Genomic DNA, 19,347 nt, shown 5'->3' on the forward strand with positions numbered 1-19,347 from the left:
AGCAGTTTCAAACAATAAAAGGAATTGGCTGCTCTAGTAATACACCAATTTTCAGCCTGGTATTTTTCACTTAGGAATTACAGTGCAAAGTAAGGAAAAGGGGTTTTAGTGCCAAAATAAAACTGCAACAGTTTCTTTCTAAATTCATCTTTTCCTACTCTCCACCTGCCTGCATACTGTCTTCTTTCCCAAGTCTTTCACTGTAGGTCAATAGCAGTAAAGCATTTAAGTACACATACACTGATAGTATTGATCAGTGAGCTGCCATCACATTTTCCAAGACTGCTTTCCAAGAGTTTAGCTGACAAAGTCAGACAAACACAGCAAGAATGAACCCATAGGGTTTCAAACCTGAGTAGCCTTCTCTCTCCTAAAGACATAATGATATTTAAAGACATGGAAGTATTAGAGTGAGTCCAGAGAAGGGCCAAGGAGATGAGAAGGGCTGGAGCACCTCTCGTATGCAGACAGGCTGAGGGAGCTGGGGTTCAGCCTGGAGAAGAGAAGGCCCCGGGCAGACCTTACAGCGGCCTTCCGGTGCCTAAAGGGGGCTACAGGAAAGCTGGGGAGGGACTCTTTATAGGGGCTGTAATGCTAGGACAAGGGGGAATAAGCTTTAAGCTAAAAGAGGGGAGATTTAGATTAGATGTTAGGAAGAAATTCTTTACTCAGAGGGCGGTGAGGCCCTGGCACAGGCTGCCCAGAGAAGCTGTGGATGCCCCATCCCTGGGGGTGCTCAAGGCCAGGCTGGATGGGGCTTTGGGCAACCTGGGCTGGTGGGAGGTGTCCCTGCCCATGGCAGGGGGTGGAGCTGGGTGGGCTTTAGGGTCCCTTCCAACCCAAACCATTCTGTGACCCTGTATAAAGCCTGTCTGCAGCCGAGGCCACTCCGACCCGTATGTGGCTTGCAGTCTCTCACTGCCTCACCCAGCAGGATGCGACCCCCTGCCTCTGGTCACCCAGCACCAAGAGCCAAGCACAGCGCTGTGGGTAAAAAAAAACATAACACCAAACTTCAGCATTTTCTCCCCAAACAGCGCCGATGAGTTCACCAGTTGTATTTTCCGCCACGAAACGCCAACCTCTCCCCATCCCACCTATTTCCCTCCTTTACCCCAACAACCGCCAAAGCCCTGAGGGGCAGAGCCGGGTCTCGAACCCGCGACCCTCGCGCTCTGAGACCGGCCCCGCCCCGCCCCTCTCACCCTCTCCTCGTGACCGGCGCCGCGGCGGCGTCAGCTGAGGGCGGCGGTCACGTGACGCGGGGCGGTTGGGCGGGATGGCGCCGTGACGGGGCCGCGGCCGCCGGTGAGGAGGGCGGCGGGGGGCGGGAAGGGGTCTGGGGGTGGGGGGTGTCGAGGTTTTGGGGCGCCCCCGGGGCTCGTTCCCGGCCTGTGGCACCGGGGAGGGCTGAGGGGGAGGCCCCGGGCCCGGCTGCCTCACCGGGAGGGGAGTTTGGGGGGGGTGGAGGGCGAGAGGCCGGCGTCAGGAGGGGTTTTGGGGGGCAGGGCTGAGGAGAAGATGGCCTCTGGCGGCAGCCGGGGCGGCTCCGGGCGCTGGGAGCTGGCTGGGGAAGGGCAGGCCGTGGTGCCTGCCCGCCTGCCGCGAGGGGAAGCCGCAGTGCAAATCCCGTCCCGGCATCGCTCGGTGTGTGTGTGCCCAAGTACGTCGCAGAAAGGACTGCTCGGAGGCTTCGTGGGGCACATCGGGGCGTGCTGCCTGGGAGGTTTTACTTCTGAGGTCCCTTTTCCTCCCGCTGTCCTCTTTTGTTAACGATACAAAAATTAAGCCCTATCAGTTATGGGTAGCCATGCGAAATCTGCTCAAAATAATATATCGAACCTGTTTCAGGTATTGGAGTAGCTGGGGTTCAAGCACAGGTAATTCAGCGGAAAAGCTTCAAGGGAGGCGATGTTCCGAGAACACCGTGTAGATGAGTTGCGTTTATTTGCCTAGCAGAACGCCCTGGCAGTGTTTGTGTTACATAAACCACTGTCTGAGGGCTCATGGAAGCCTTTATTGTGCTTCAGAGTCGTGTTGCAGACATGTTTATGGGAAGGCGTCAAGAGGAATTCAGTGGGACGCCGCTCAGTCCTTCAACCTAAAATGACAGAAGTGTGTTCTCAGGTATTTGTGGTATTAAGCCCTTAAAAGTGGGAGGTCGCATTCTTTGTGCGTACTAAACAAGGTGAAGGGGGGTCAAAGCATCACTGGTCTCACAAGATTTTATTCATTTATTTATTTGAGATGCTGGTGCTTCAGTTGAGCGGTATGAAAATAATAATTTAATGACCTTGAGGTTTTGTAAGAATCGATGTGGCTTGCTTAATGCTGTATATGAAGCTGGAATTCCAGAACCTCTTCCTGGAACTGCTAAACTTTGGTTCAGCCTGGTCTGCAGAGAGGTTTCTCTATAAGCTTTGCTTCTTATTTTCCTGGCTTAATGGGTTTTCCACTTTTTTTTTTTTAATTTCTCATTGTATAGCAAGCCCTTCATGCTTAAGTTGGTCAGAATATACTTATAATGACATCTCAGAAATTGTTTTATTTCTTGACAGCTTTACCAGATCCAGCAGAATTAGCAGCATGGTTCCTGCTCGCTCAGTATCGCTGTGGTGCAGCATGGAATGAAAGTTAGCTCGATGAACTGTGTTTGTGCTATGGCACTGCATATTTTTAAGTTGATGTATTTACGTGTTGTAGACGATGTCATTTATGAATTTGGATGTCCATTTATGAATGTTTCTGCTCTTTTATGAATGTACATCAGAAATAATTGGAATAGCAAAAATAGCTGACAGTAATTAGGTAAAACCATCCTATGACAAATTCCACCCAGCAGTATGTTACAAAACAGTGCCAGTCACATAGGTCCAGGGTGTAAACAAAAGCTCATTCGCCCGCTCCTATTGCTTCTTGTAGGTTGTTTCCCTGGGTTTGTTATCCAAGAACATAAAAGCAGGGACATCTGGGGAAAAATTGACTGGAATAATGCAGTTAGTGCTCACTGGGAGTGAGGAGGGTGCGATGGTGGCTGGTAGACAGCTCTTTGTTTGGGTTCTCCTCCCTACTTCTGCCGTAGATACTCTGCTTCAGTTAAAGTTTACAGTTGCAATAAATAGCTAAGTAGAGAAAGGAAAGAAAGTTAATCACAGGTTTGTTAGCAGAGAACTTGAAATTTTGAATGCCCCTTCGGGGTTTTCTTGGGATACGAGGTAACCAGAGGCTAAACAAAATCTGTTTCTGCCAGCTTGTTTTAAAAAACTCACAAGAGGGTTGTTATTTGTGTGCTTTTGTTCTTGTGTTTGTTTTCCCATGTAACTTAGTTTTCAACACAGAATGCCTCAGACTTTCAGTTGAAGTCAGGACTACATCCTTATACAGACAGCGCTTAGCACAGTGAGATTGCAGTACGGATTGGACTGGAATTTGGGGGTGTTGAGATAGTTGTGCAAGTGCAGTTTGAAATACCATCAAAACTACAACACTGAGGAGTCTTCTCGAGGCAAGGTGCAGCTAATTCATGGGCAGTATCCAGGTAATTGCTTGTTATCCTTGTAGTTCTGTTGTTAAGGCCAAAACGAGACCGCTGCTAGGTTTTACAGGCTGTTGAGATGCCAGCGCTTGCCAGCTTACAAATACCTCTTGACCTAAAGAGAGAATGAGTTTACTGCAGCAGTGGATCTCAGGGAAGGCTACATACCATTATTTCCAGTTCAAGGGAATAAAATAATAGTTTAGTTAAAAAATAAAAAATAAAAAACCGTCAGCATACTTAAATGATCCAAACCCGTGGTATTTCCTGCCTTTTTTTCCTCTGGTGCTCTTCAAGTGTAACAGCTTTCATTTTGCAGGGGGCCAATATGTATTTTTGGCTGGCTAGTGTCTGTTTCTGTTTTTCTTACAGTTCTATTGCACTTCTCCTTTTTCCACTTCTTGTTCCTCGTTCCCTGTAGTTCTGGTTGCAAACTCCATCTTCCTTACACAGAACAAGCATCCAAACAAACGTTTAAAACTTTTCTGTGAAGCTTTTTTCCTGTGTATGTATTTGAAAACCTTTCTGGGACCATAAAAAAGCCGTGATGCTGAAACTAGTCTGTGTCTGGCTGGAGAAGTGCCTGGTTATCGGTCTTTCACGTGTCTGGCAGTGTCGGTACTCCTCCCCGCTGACCATTTCAAATAATCCTGCACCGAGTGGGTGTCTGGGATGGGGATGATCTTACTTCCCCTGGTTGTTGGAGTGGGACAGAGCTTCTTGGAAACCAACCAGGCAGAGAAAAATTGGGGGGGGGGAACAGGTAAAAGGTGTTCTGTAGCTTTGTGATTCCTGGAAGTGACAACTGCTCCATCTTTGCTTGTTTGCTTTGAGCAGTAGAAAAAGATCTTGGTTATTGAGTTGAACAACTCGTTTTTTTTTTTTCCCCTCTGGTATTAAGGAATCATGAAGTGCTCTAGTTCACTTTTTTTTTTAGCATGATTAAATTTTTGCTGCAAGTCTCTCAGGTGTTTGCAGCCAGTTATGTTTATGGTAGACTTGTCAATATTTAGTCTGCACAGTCAGTCCTTGAAAACCGACTTTAAAAGATTGCTTTCAGTAACTAAAGTTTTCCAATTATTCTTTGCAATGGATCCATTAGAGATTTTTTTTTCCTGGGGAGAGATGTTTAGATTTTTTTTTTCCAATCTGTAATGCAGAGAATGAGACTGTCATTGTGAACATGCAACTGTTTCCTTATCTGGTGTAATCTCTGGAAACTTTATACATTTTCTGGAAGGTCTATTTGTGTTTTAGTGGAAAGCATGAGAACGCAGTGTTCCGTCTGTTTTACTGAACAGGAGCCTTGGACTTCTGTGCTTCGGCTCTTCTGCCTCGTGCGGGGATACTTGCTGCTGCCACCTGAACTTCTGCCTTTTATTTAGTCAACATCCATTCCAAAGCCTCTGCTAGTCTTAGCGTAATCGTGTCCAAGCAAAAGCCAATCTAAAGCTTAGCCACTTGAGTGTGTGTGTGTGAGCTGCAGGGATGTCTCCGTGCGTGGGTGAAGTTTACAGTAAACTTGACTGGGTCTTTTATAGGGCCAGGGTTCAATGAAGCGTAGGAAAGCGTAACGTGCTACAGACTCACCGAGTTTGGCAAGTGTTAAGGAAGATAATGCATCTAAGTCCTCAGAATAAGAGGAAATTTTGTTTTTCTTCAAAATGTTGATAGTAGACCTCCAGTGGAGGCCCATTATGTGCGATAACACGGTTAACGTTTCCCTAAGCAAGCCCTGTAACATAAACTGTGTTTAGTACTGGATCTCTCTTGATAATGTTAGTGTTGGTATAATTTTGTGGAAAGTCTGCAATGACAACAGAGGTACCGAGACTAGAATAGAGCCCCCCTTCATGGCAAAATGCTCAGCTGCTGGGAGAGCCCTCTTAGTTTATTCACTTAAGCAAAGTTTGCCTAAAATACATTTAAATGGCGTATTAATTGACTTTGAAATACTGTTCTAATCTGAAAAGTGATTGGAAAGGCTCTAGTGTCAGAGCTGAAATATGTTTCTCTTGCATGTACAGAGAAAGCAGTCTGTTACAGAGATCTTGGAGATTACACAGAGCTTTGAAAACGTGATTTGGGTCTTGTGTTATTGGATTTATTTTCAGTTAGATTGCTTATAATCTTTTGTGGAGTTGCAGATGTTAATGTTGCAAACTCAGCCTTTAACTTGCAGGATGGGCAGTTTAAAAATACTCTGCAACCGTGCAAATGTGATTTGGGAGATAGGAAAAAGTGAATTTGGAACCACGTGATACTCTTGGTAGAATCTCTTCCAGTGGCTAGGACTGCATTTCAGTTACATGGAACAGGATGATTTTTCTTCAGGCAAAGCTTTAAATCCTAAACTAATGGCAGATATTCTTTCTTCCATCCCACTTCCCTTCTCCTACTAGCATCTTGCCCCTGTCTTCAGAAGCAGAAAGCATCAAGATAAGAGACAAAAATGACCGAGTTCTGGCTCATTTCTGCTCCTGGGGAAAAAACTTGTCAACAGACATGGGAGAAACTACACGCAGCGACCACAAAAAATAACAATCTTTCTACTAATTCAAAGTTCAATATTCCAGACCTGAAGGTACGTAAGCCCCCTGTCATGTCCTAAGAAGTGTGTTTGTTTCTTTAGACTAAAACTGTAGGTGATGAATACTTGCAGGCTTCTTAGAGAAAACAGCTGATGTCTTTTGATGAGTATGTGTGGATCTAAACATTAATTTAGACGAACAATTATCTTTTCTCTGGAATTATAAGATTATTTCTCATACTGTAAGTTTTAAAGGTTCATCAAATTGCATTCTTTCAGCTAATAAAGCAGGTTTTTTTCCACAGGAAGCAGTTGGGGTCTCATACTGCTAGCAGGTAGCTGGAGAAGAAAATTAGCTTTGGAAATCAAGGTGCAAACGGAGATTTGCAATCCAAGTATTCAGATTCAGATGACATGATTTTCTTTTCTTTTTTTTTTTTTTTTACACTTCTGATGTGTCTGCTGCTGCTTTTCTGGCTGAGATGCAGCAAAGTGGCTTGATTTAAAACAGGGGAGATGACCAAACAGTTACTGCTTTTTCTGTGTCCAGAAGTAGCACTTGTCTCCAGCTGAGAGCATTTGAGTGTGACCAGCCAGTGAGTGTTACAGAAAATAGGAAGGAAACCATTTGAGGTATTACTGTGAGAAGGGAAGAGAAACAAAATCTGAAAGCAGTTTCTCTTGGTTAACTACAAGTATCAGGCTATGGAAAAGGTAGGAGACATCAAGAAAAGGTCTGACACCAGCATGTGTCTCGAACAAAAAGAATGGTGAGCTCAGTTTAATCCTTTATAAGTGAGAGATTATCAAAATGAAGGGGAAAAAATGCCACCCCTGTCTGTCTACAGAATGGTTCAAGTTCAGGTGGCATGCTGCCTCATTCTGCCTCCACTAGGGAACAGACCCAGAGCACACGCTGTCTTTTTAGAGCATTTTCCATCTGCCATAACTCATCGTTCGTCTTTAGACCATCCTGAGTTATTTCAGGAGAAGTAGTCCCTCTTCCTACATCTAGTAGTACAATCAGTGTCAGTCTCTTCCCAGGAGCTCCGTGGATGTGAGTTAGGATGACCTTCAACCTAGGGGGTACCTACAATATTTAGAGAAATTATCGCTGAAAACTCCTGTGGCTCACTACAGTTACTAACAATTGTTTTTGTTTCTGTTCTTTTTATTTCCTGTGAATTAAATTATTCCTAAAGGGGGCAGAGGCTGAGTATACCTTAAATTTATGTGCAATATAAATGGCCTGGCTTCTATGTATTTAGTTGAACTGTTTTAGGGGTGTTTTCTTTTTCTAGGTTTGTATACAATTGCTAATGTATTTTGATTCTTCCTTCTAGGTCGGGACACTGGATGTTTTAGTTGGTCTGTCAGATGAGCTGGCTAAGCTGGATGCATTTGTGGAGGGGTAACAGTTTATTTTTACCAGCATGTAAAATATTTGAACAATGATGTGATGGTTTGCCAATCCACAATGATTCGTGGGCTTTTTTCAACCTTTTTAGGTTTCATAGTGATCCTTTGTATGCAGTCAATAAGCTGATTTCAGTAGGCTAAGCTGTTTTTCCTACTATCTGTGCTTGGGGGGGACACTTCTCGTGGAACAGCGGGACATTATGCATTGATGAAGGCTGGTTCTCCCTGTAGTAGTGCTGTGTGGTGCCAGATTCTGGAGAGCTGGTCAGAATTGAGTACGGCAGCTGCAGGAAGTGATGGTGAGATGGAGTAAAATGCATTTTAGCAAGTTAGAGTATTCTTTATAGACTTCAGGAAGGTAACACATTTCTTAACCCACTGAGATGATTACACAGCATTAAAATTTAAATGCAAAGGCTGTTTATTTTGAAGGAACTAATGGTCCTTTGAGAGTGATTTTTGAGCTAATATAACTAAACTTTCCATAGCCAGAACTTATGGAGCTATCTTCTGTTTCAAGGAGAGAAGTATTAAGTAGTTGTTTTTAAACAGAACAGGAAAATGTTTGGCATGGCACATGTGAGTAATATTAAACATTAGCTTTTCTACTGGAGAAGGCAGGTCTTGTGCCTCAGATCTCATGAGGGCTTTGGGCTGGGTTTTCCCTATAGCTCTTTGGTTTTCTTTCATTTTTCATTGTCACAGTTGCCTTGTGTTTAATTTTTATTATTGATGATTTCTACCTCACTACATATTTTGAGAATGGGGTTAGGATTTTGAAACATTCAGAGACTCGAGAAAAGCAAAGGAGGGGGGAAAAAATTTGGAGTATAGTGGGATTACACTTGAAAGTGTCAACCTTTATTCCCTGGAGGCAAGGGAAGTAGCTTAATTTTGTTGAGAACTGATGAGCAGCAGTGCTCGAGAATGACTTAAATAAATTGACATGTGTTTGAGTTGGTCTCCTTCAGATAGCAAGCCCAGTTGGTACTCTTGAAAAACTTATGTGTAAAGCGTTCAACACTTTATGCCTGATCCAATCTCTTAATTTCCAGACAATATCATATGAGTTTTAGGAATAGCATTTCTCAAAATGGCAATCTTTTCTTTTTTTATTAGCTTTATCTTTCATTTTTCAGCGTTGTGAAGAAGGTGGCCCAGTATATGGCTGATGTTCTGGAAGACAGTAAAGATAAAGTTCAGGAAAATCTTCTGGCTAATGGAGGTAAGGTGTTAACCGTAATATGTACATCCTAAGAGAGGTAGGAGGGAAGGCGGTGATCCAGACACACATTTAATGCTGCTTCTGTTTGATGTTCTGAAAGCCTAGTTTAGGTATGGAAACATGTTTTCCCACGGGTCGTTTACCCTGAAAGGAATGATAGGATCCGAAATAGCAAAAAATTACAGATCTGCATATTAAATATTCACTTGTAGAAGCCTTTTGATCCTTTAAGGCTATCATCAGAAGTTCTTGGTGGAACATAAAAATGGCTGTTACTGGTCATTAAAAACGTTCTTTGTACAGGTCTGTCGTCTGAATACATACATTTTTTCATAAACTGTGCTGGAGAGAGGTTAGTATGAATGGATTAATGTGAAAACAAGTGCAGCAGTCCTAATTAACACAATTATTTTAAGAGAGGGACTTGGGATAGTCTGTCCTATAGTTTTACAAAACTGCTGCTTCAGATGAGGCACGTAACAGTCGTAACCCTGCCTTCTCCCAGCCATTTTTCATACAAAGCAAAATAATGGTTGATTTTGTCTGTGCTTCTCCAGCCATCGTAGTTACTAGTAAATACCATTTTAGGGTCTACAGAGATGGAAAGATATCAATATCTGAAGGCAGAGGTCACAGAAAACTTAAGATTTTGGTAGTTTATTTTCAGATTCCTTAAGCAACAGGTTACATATGTGCGAAGGTCTACAGTAGTCTCTTACAGTACTCTTCTGCTAAAATATTCCTAAATGGAGTACATCAGTCATCTTATTGTCTGTCTTAACAAAGTCCCTCTTCAAAATTTTAGTTGACTTGGTCACCTATATCACAAGGTTCCAGTGGGATATGGCCAAATATCCGATCAAGCAATCCTTGAAGAATATTTCAGAAATTATTGCAAAGGTAAGGTCATTTGTTTTATAAAGCGTTTTTGCTTGAGTTATTTTATGCACATTGTGTAATACTCAAAGCTTTTTTTCCTGCCAGGATATTCATGCTTTTAACAACTTCTTCCTGGTGCAGACAAGTGAACTTGTGTGTTACCATAAACAAGGTCGCTGTATAACAAAGTGACATAGCTGTTAAGAAAGATTTATTTTGTAAAAATGAAATCTGGATACCCAAGCTGAAGTGCTGTTTGTAGTATCCTGAAGTGGTGTATGCCAGCAGAATGTTTTGTCAACAGCCTGGGCACAATTAAAAGGAGAGTTTCTTAACTACATGCTCAGATACGTGCCCCTGGCAATTCCCGTGTACTTGTACCTACTTACTGTGGTGGAGGAGAGAGTAGGCAGTGGTATAATGCCAGAGCAATGCTGCACCAAGTTCTTACAGCTACCCAGCTGTTCGCTAAGTACACTGATTTTAAAAATATTTCATTGTACAGCCTGGTAGAAGTATGAGTGGATGTTTGAGAGCTATTTATTACTTAGTTTGGTTTGTGTTTTTCAACTTGCTGCCAAACGACCTAACTGGGAATTAACTACTTTTGTAATTATTCCAATTAATCTAGAGGATATGTTTGAGAAGGGTGGCTTACTTGAGGAGGACTGGCAAGCCAAATATAAGTCAGTCTAAACGGTGAAATAGTTACAGTCTTAATATAAGAGTTTCAAAGATGATCAAAAGGTACCAGAGTCATTAAATGGAGAATGTTGCTAACAATTAGACAAATGCATTTATCGTCTGAAGTAAATACATCTGTCTGAAATATTGTTTGTGTCTATCTGAAACTGGCCCTGTGCAACTCCAGACATTCTGAAGTATATAAATTGTTACTGATTGTCGAAAATACCTGTAAAACAGATTTTCCTTTATATCTGTAAACCATTGCCAATGTAAAACAGCAGCAGATGACTTGGTGAAGGGAGATGGTGATAGAACTTATGGTATTTTTCTTTTAAAGTGTACAAAATGGGAAATAACTCCAGAAAAAAAAAGTGGTAATACTTAGAATGGCAAGTAATAACAGCCATTTGGAATGAGATAGGTGGTACATCTAGTTGATACTCTTATCTTTCAGAGTGAGCAAGGCTGTTCATCTCAAGGAGAAGTGCAAGAAAAAACATGCAATAAGCTAATACAGTGCAGCAGAGTCTCATCTTAAGTTGTAGATGGTGCAAAGCATTATTGGTTTGCATTACTTGAATCTTGATTTGCTGCTTATAAGACTGTACCATCATTTTTGCCACTGAAACTCTTGAGAGGAAAGTGTGAAAAACAGCTGAAGGACAGGTTACCCAGTGTTAACCAGTAAACTTGTATCACAGTGTGAAGGTAAACTTAAATAATCTTTTCTGTCAGCTGAGCTGGAGGGTGGTAACCTCAAGCTGGTGGAGTTGATCAGCTGCGTGCATGTCCAGTTGATACCACTAATTCAGAAGAGGATGTGTAATTCTTATTATTGGTTCATTTTCCTCTGTAGGAATTGTAACATAAAATTTTCTGAGTCTTGAGTGAAGCTTGTTAAGCCCTAGAGAAATAAACATTTTAGCTTGTGTATTTTTCAATGAGTTCTTGTTAGCAGATGAAAGATCTAAGCTTTGAAATTAAGAAATCATTTAAAAACTCAGTTCTTTAGACACTTTTTTGATCTTCAAGGGAGTAAACCAGATTGACAATGATCTTAAAGCAAGAGCCTCGGCATACAATAATCTAAAAGGGAACCTTCAGAATTTGGAAAGAAAGAATGCGTAAGTCACATTTAATTTTTTTGCTAATGCAATGCAGGAAACTTTTCTAACCATGAGAACTTAGTAATGTGTGAAGCTGGCTCTAAGCTTAATGTGTTTTTGAGGCATTTATCAGTCTTGAGTAGCATATGTGATAGAAGGATGCTTATTACCAGCTGACTTCCTGGTAATCTCTCACTTGTGATTGGCAAGCGATAGTGAAATAGACAAACGCATGTACAAATCGTATAAATTGCTGAAGCCCTTGAAAGAAGCTTGCTGTTGAAGTGGTGTGTAGCACTGCTGCTTACGTCTGGCTAAACAAGGAAGTTTTTTCCTTCACTCCAATTTGTGCTCTAGGCATATCTATTAATCGGGTGTCTTCCCTCAAAAGCAACCAGCAGAGAGACAGCTGTTGCATACATGCAAGTGACAAATTAAAAAAGGACCACATGCTGCCTTGTCATGTACACATGACAAGTAGCTGAGATACAGTAGTTCTGTCCAAATATGGTTGATTAATTTGACTCAACCCTCCCATTATCGTTAATGATGAAAGCCTGGTGGCTCATTCAGGTCTGTGGGTCAGACTAATGATAGCTGTTTTATGAGGGAGCCATAAGTTCCTTGTTAAGCCATGGTAATCTGTCAGCTAAGCCCCATTAAATCTGTGTAGGTTCTTCTTTTGTGAATAAGGCAATGTGCTGCTGCTTTAAATTTTCATTGGGGTTCTGTATGTAGGTCTGCAGTAGCTTGGTTGTAACTGAGGTTCCATATATTGGCCTTCACAGAGAATTTGATGGTTCTTGTGTTCTTAGATCACTTTTAAAAAGAGAACTTGGCTTCTTAAGTTCGTGAGGTTTTTGGAATATGGAAATGACACACAGCACTGAGTGAGCTAATGATAAAAAGTAGTGAGCTACTGATAGAAAGTTTTGTGTATATAACATTCATGTAAGGACACTTTGTTTGATCTGCCATACTGAATGCTTAAATGAAATATGTTATGTTTTCAAGCAATAGAAACTGTTGTCTGTACCAGCTCAATTCTTAAACGTGTTTGCTCTGATTGTCTTTGTTTCTCTACAGAGGAAGCTTGCTAACCAGAAGCCTTGCTGATATTGTAAAGAAAGAGGACTTTGTACTTGATTCAGAATACTTGGTCACATTATTAGTGATTGTACCAAAGTAAGTTCATTGCTTCTCTGAAGAGCAGGATAAAATAATAAATTTAAATCAAACAGTAGACCCCACAATCCTATAATGCTGTAAGAAAAGATGACTGAAATTGCTTTGAGTTTTCCTGGATCTACTAACATAAACATGTGGACACCTACTGCAATTGAGCCTGTGTGTATAATATTCCATTGTTTGTAGGAGCTCACCCTAAGCAATGCTGAGTGCTCGTGAATTTCTTTAGAGAAACTGGGAGTATAGACTTAGGTCTCTTATCTAGTATTAGCCGTGGTGATTCATGCTGCAGAAAGTATCCTTACGAAAATAATAAGTACTGAGTGAAAACATGAGTTGTTTTCCATTAGAAGGCTTAGTGATAGAACTACCCAGGTTAGCTCTATGCTGGCATTCACCATGTAGTTAACCAAGTGAACCCTTTACTTTACTCCCCGCTTTTCCAGGTTGTGAGAACACTGCTTTTGTATTTCTCTGTCTCTACTCATGCAATAGTGCTTATGTCACGTTAAACCTTTAACATGAAACTTTAAAATGAACAGGCTGTTCCTCATCTGAAATAAAACAATAAAAAAAACCACCCTTTTTCCCTGGCCAAGGAAAGTTGTGATACATATGTCTTCAAAACGCTTGTAAAATAAAGGAAAATGCCAAAGCTTTGGACAGCTCATTCTGCTTTGTAGTGCTAGCCTGTCTCCCTGGAGATAGGCACAAGGAGAGTTTCTAACTTGTGCAGATAGCATGTGGGCTGTTTATTGCATGCAGTAGTAGTCTGTCATGTGTAAAACTCTGGTGAAGGCAAAACAGGTGCAGTAGTTTTAGCAGAAAACTGGTGGTTAGCATACCTCAGCTGTTATTTTTCTTTTACCTTTGACTTATTTTTAGTGTTTTAGGGGTAGAATCCCTTCACCACCAGCTACAGGAGGGCAGGGCTTCCCGAATGCTCAGTGGTCTTTTAGGCAAGTGCAAGACTTTGGGGAACCTGTTTGTAGTTGTGGAAGAAGTATTCCCTTTAGTAACTCAGAAGAGCAGAGCTGTGTGAGGAGTTTCTGATAAACCTTGACAGTTAAGTCCATTTGGCCCTCTGAGAACAATATTGAATGATGACTGATTTAATTTCATCATTACTTGACTTCAGAAATTGTGCACCTGTCAACTTCTATGAAGACCAAAGATAAAATATTTCTCACTTTGGCTAATGTAGTTTATTTAGCAATAGTCTTAAAAAATGGTATGAGGAGAATTGTCCCTGATGACTTTTGTATTTCTAACAACATACATCTGTGTTGGAAGATGTGATAATTAAATGTTTTTAACTTTTTAAAAAAAACTTGACATACTAATCTAAGATCTTTGTCTACAATGCTAAAAGTAATCACGACCTGTGTGCTCTCTAGGTTAAACTATAATGACTGGGTTAAGCAATATGAAACACTAGCGGAGATGGTTGTGCCACGTTCCAGCAAGTAAGTTGTCAGATGTTAGATCTCACATTTGCTTGTGTTACATTTTTTTGATCTTTATCTGTATTGACTTTAAATTCTAAAGATTAGTCTAAAGCTTGTCAAAATGTCTAGCTTTATAGTTTTATCTGAGTCAATCAAGCTTGATTATGTTGTTGCGTGCTAACAAAGGCCCTTGGTACCAAACTGGTGCTGACGTTTATGATGGGGAAGATGAATGCCAGGATTTGATTAACAGGGTTAAGCCACTTTAGCAACTTCGTTACCACATCAAAAATAAAGTCAACATGTAGCATAAAGCATTGATGTGGTGTTAATTTAAATTGACAGTCGGGTTTTGATAGGGTAGATCTAGATAGGTGATACTACTAACTCCATGCCCCTTACAAAATCTGAGGTTGTTCTCCCTTACGTCACATTTTAGTTGGATCAACTTCAGCCTAGATCTGCTAATGATTCTGATTTAATTACTGGGGAAACTATCGCATATAGGGATGGGTAAAGAAGAGGTGACTTGTTCAATACAAGTGTTATACAACAGTTTGAGAAAAAATATGGGATTGAGAAACAGTCTAAATTTCAACAAGGCTTTTTCCTCAAGGTGAATTCTCAGAATAGGCATTATATTGAAGTATAAAATAGTAAATCTTGGCATCTTCTTTAAAGTATAAGTAACACTTTCTAATCAATTTCTGTTGTCTTAATTTGAGTACTTCTGTATTTTAAATCCATTTCCTTTTTCTTTAGAACATACATTTCCAGTAATTCTGTAGTCTAAATTTTTCGGTACTAAACTGACTTCAATTCCCTTTCCAGTAAAATAATTTTAACTTGACCAAATACATAGGCGCATATGAAGTGCTTCTGAGTGGTGAAGTGTCTGAACATGAAATGCAAAGTGCCACTCTTTACTGAGGGGGTAATTAAGAGTGGTTGCTAAAGCTTCAGTTACTTTCTATAGAGAGCATTTAATTTGTGAACTAATCCCATGTGATTATCTACATTTATGTTCCTGCCTAAGTAGCAATAAAGTACAACTTAACCTATTGTATTTCAGATCTGTAGTGACTCGAACCTTAATAATTCTGACTTTTTTTCTGTGTAGTGTACTTTTTGAGGATCAAGATAGTTACCTTTGCAATGTCACCTTATTCAGGAAGGCAGTGGATGACTTCAAGCATAAAGCAAGAGAATATAAGTAAGGCTTATTTTGTATGTGTTCTCTCTGTTGTGTTTTGAAGCATCTCTAGATAGCCACTTCTGATTTTTATCCACTTCCAAATGCAGATTTATGGTCCGTGACTTCCAGTATAATGAAGAAGAGATGAAAGCTGATAAAGAAGAAATGAATAGGCTGTCAACTGACAAGAAGAAACAGTTTGTAAGTTTGTATAAGCTAGTCATTATAGAAACCTAAGATGTCTAAGACATGTTAATACTGCATAATGATTTCATGAGCTTGTGATTCTGAGAACATACTGCAGGGATGACATGACACATAGTCAGCCTGCAGCCCAGCTAGTCTGCTCAGGGATAGCTGAGTTGCTCTTAACTGTGTTGAACCAAGCGCTAGGATTGCAGCTGATAGTATGTGAAGTTTGAAAATGGACGAACATTTGAATGAAATAATCAGATATTGTTGAAATGGTCCTTAATACAGTTAGCCCATGGACAGGTGGGATGGTGTACTGAAGAGAGAACAGAGTTCTTGTTAAATGAATCTTTACTTTGTAGAAAACTACCCTTGACCCATTATATCAATAGTGTGAACTCTGCCTTTAAGTTATCTTTATATTATGATATAAATAATGAGTATTTGCTTAAACATGCTTAACTGTCTGATTCTTCTGTGTAAGATTTTTTTTCTCTTTCACAGGGGCCTCTGGTTCGGTGGCTGAAAGTTAATTTCAGTGAAGCTTTCATTGCATGGATTCATGTGAAAGCACTACGAGTTTTTGTTGAATCTGTTCTAAGGTAATGAGACAGACCTGAATAATAAATTGTTGCAAAGTTTAGGAAGGGAAAAAGCACATCTAGCTCAGCTTTAGTAGCCTGAGGTTTGTGAATGCCTGCCTTACAGGAAGGAGTAATCAAAGGCAAAGAGTGGGATGCAAGAATAGTTGGTCACATAACTCTTGCTTCCAGTTGTGGAACATTTGAAGTAGATAATTGTGTGTTCTCCCAGTGCTTGATGGGAGTTATAGGTACTCTAGATTGCAGCAAGTCATTACTGCTGATTTTTTTTAGCTTGCTTTAACTGAGCTGCTTGTAAAAAGAGCTTAGTGTATCATCTGTTTAAGTGAGAAATGTGAATAGTTCAGAATAAAAAGTTCTTATGCTTTTAGTGCTATAGTTTGACATCTTGAAATGTGTGCTAATAAGCAACAGTTCTTATTCAATATTCTAACTGTAAAGTGCATCTGGTTTTGTTTTCTTCATACCTATTCAGAAGTATAGGTAATAAGTTGACATAAACAGTTGTTGTAGTTCTATAAAAGAAATTATCTGTTTTTTCAGAGTGGAAAGGACTTGATCAGAAAACTGGAAGACTTTTTTAGTTAATTTTGGTAAGAGTTGCTATAAAGAAAACAATTGGAGGAGGAAAAATGCATATTAACTTGGAATCTAGTCTTTTTTCATAGCCGCTGCAGGCAGGTTTTGAAGACAAACTTGAGTAAAGAAGACAGTTGGACTTAGTTTGAGTATTGGCAAATGTTTCCACATATCTAGAAAGGAGGGTGGAATAGAGACTAGATTCTCCACCTAGTGGCAGAAGCAGAGCCTTGCAAGTAGATTACTGGGAATGTTCAAAATTCAGTCCAGACTTCAGGTAACTTTTTGAGTTGTGCTAAGCATTCAGGGATTTTAAAGGCATTTAAATATCTGTTCTGTTATTTCAAAGTTGAAGTTCCACTTTACATCTTATTATGAACTGTAGAATCAGAATGATTTTATGAAAATGAGTAGACTTTCCTCATCAGCAATAGGATTCTTTCTCAAAGTAAAATAAAACTCTGCTTTGAAATGATAAACGGAGGTTTATTTCAGCATTTTCATAGTTGTCTGATTAACTTTTTCAGGTATGGTTTGCCGGTTAACTTCCAGGCAATGCTGCTTCAGCCTAATAAGAAAACAATGAAGAAACTGAGGGAGGTTTTGTATGACTTATACAAACACCTTGACAGCAGTGCAGCAGCCATCATTGATGTAAGTATTTTTGTAACTGCTACTCCCATGCAGTATTAGGTTTATTCTGTTCTAATAAAAATTTACTAGTGTTACTGAAAAGCTACATCTCTCCATATTTTTTACAGTTCTCTCACAGTATAGAAAACTGTCTCCTTATAAAAATAACACCTCTACTTTACATTTTTGCAAAGGAAGGTAGTATTTAAAGTTGCAACTAATGCATTTGAAGAGCTGTCTAGTGTAAAAGTCCCAAGTCACTTCTTACTGAATTCTTCCCTCTTACTGCATTCTTCCCTGCTACCAATGGGAAGATGCCTTACAGGCTGGATACATGTTCACGTTCTCAAAGAATTCAAATAAAGTCAACTTTGATCTGAAACTAGGCTTAAGGAACTTGAACACATTTACTATTTTTTGAGCCCAGAAGGAATACATAAATTGTCCACTTCCTGAGATAGCAGTGGCCTTAAAATACTGAAATGATCTTTCTTCTAGTTGCATATCTGTCTGTTTTGAAGTTTGTATTATTGTTCTTCTCTGCTGACAGAGATTGAGTTGTGAAGGTGGAGTCATCCTTGCCACCTGTAGAGGTGTCTCATTTTCATGTTTAAAGCTGGTTTGCTGGGAGGCTTATTCTACCACCTTCATTTTGTATTGAAAAGCTGTGCTTTTCATAGTTAAATAAGTAGAGGTAGACCACACAATGAGTTTAGCTATATTTTTAAAAGATTTAAAATGATCTTCCCTAAAATTATATTTATAGTAATGTTTTTTCCGAAGTATTTCAAGGACTCTTTGGCGGAGAGGGGATGTGAGACAAGGTGAAAATGGGATGCTAAGTTTCATGTAACTTTTTGGATCACTCAGCAGCCTATAACTGGCTGAGTTTAACAATAGTAAAACGTAATTGCAGCCCTTTGCTTTCCATTTAGTGGCAGTGTTTACTATAGCAACAGATGTGGATTGTGGATACAAAGCTACTTAGGTTCTGTGAAAGCACTTGTTTCATTTTGAAAAATAGGTTAATATTTGGCCAAGTTCTGACTTGTTGTCTGTTGCTTAAACAGTCACTTGAACATGGAAATTTAAGCTTGAAGTCTTGCCCGTCCTATTTGTTTCTCAAACATACGAATGCTTTAATCTACTTCTGAGTAGAAATGTGAGTTGTAAGAGTATAACTGGCTTCCAAACTTCACTTGCAGGCAACTATGGATATTCCAGGCTTAAACCTCAGCCAGCAGGAGTACTACCCATACGTGTACTACAAGATTGATTGCAATTTACTGGAATTCAAGTAAAAGTTCCCTAACATGACAATCCTCTGTGTTGGTGTAAACAAGCTGAAGTGAGGGTGAAGTACAGTAATACCTTTAACACTCTACTAATCACATGCTTGCTTCATATGTTAGGTGAATTTTACCCACAGTGATCCATCTCCAGACATTTTCTTTTTAAAGGAAAGTGTAGGCAATCTGCTTTTAACAATTATGTCTGTAAATGTATATTGAGAGAACCGAAGTATTTATAAACAGAGTGATTTATTTAAGGAAAAGGTCATTCCTCTTTCATATGGTGATCTGTATTAATTCCATTTCCCATTGTTTATTAAAAAAATTGTTTACAGAAGAATAGTGTAAATGTTTATGGCCATTCTGTTTGATTTAGTAAATACACTTGTGTTAACATTGTTGAACTGTGATGTAAAGTATGTAAGATTGGTAAGAAATTGTGCTTTTTGAATGTTGTACAATTACAATTGAAGCACTGTAAACACACAGGAAAAAAAATAAACATACCTGTGCAAATGTCTCCCTTTCTTGTGCAACACCTAACTACAGATGTCTGTGTCTAAACTGAAGCAATATGTTAAGTCCTAAAACCAGAGCTGCATCCTGTGTGCAGTGGTACAGAATTACCATGGACTTCAACGCAATTTTAAGAGTTGCAGGTATTTCTCCTGTTGTGTGCAGAAATACTCTGGCCACCAGACCTACATGTGAATGTTTTTTACATTGATATCTTCATGACCTTAAGGAAAAGACTTGAGATAATTATTAGGAAGATGACTGTAAGGTGGGATGCTAACAAGCTAGGATGATAGGGAATCTTTTTGATAATTCTTTGCT

General features: G+C 39.9%; 1 protein-coding gene across 1 annotated transcript; it reads left to right on the top strand.

Annotated features, from left to right (window-relative positions):
* Positions 1 to 1,169: 1,169 nt before the first annotated feature.
* ATP6V1C1 (ATPase H+ transporting V1 subunit C1) lies at positions 1,170 to 19,030 on the top strand. The gene is made up of 13 exons (XM_080581683.1): positions 1,170 to 1,308; positions 5,938 to 6,119; positions 7,409 to 7,476; positions 8,624 to 8,709; positions 9,515 to 9,609; positions 11,308 to 11,399; positions 12,468 to 12,566; positions 13,967 to 14,035; positions 15,138 to 15,230; positions 15,320 to 15,413; positions 15,909 to 16,006; positions 17,113 to 17,239; positions 18,424 to 19,030. The coding sequence occupies exons 2-13, from the start codon at positions 5,988 to 5,990 to the stop codon at positions 18,517 to 18,519; spliced, it is 1,149 nt and encodes a 382-aa protein (XP_080437809.1). The 5' UTR covers positions 1,170 to 1,308; positions 5,938 to 5,987; the 3' UTR covers positions 18,520 to 19,030.
* Positions 19,031 to 19,347: the final 317 nt, after the last annotated feature.

This window comes from Anser brachyrhynchus (assembly GCF_964034855.1).
Source record: "Anser brachyrhynchus genome assembly, chromosome: 2".
Classification (NCBI taxonomy): Eukaryota; Metazoa; Chordata; class Aves; order Anseriformes; family Anatidae; genus Anser; species Anser brachyrhynchus.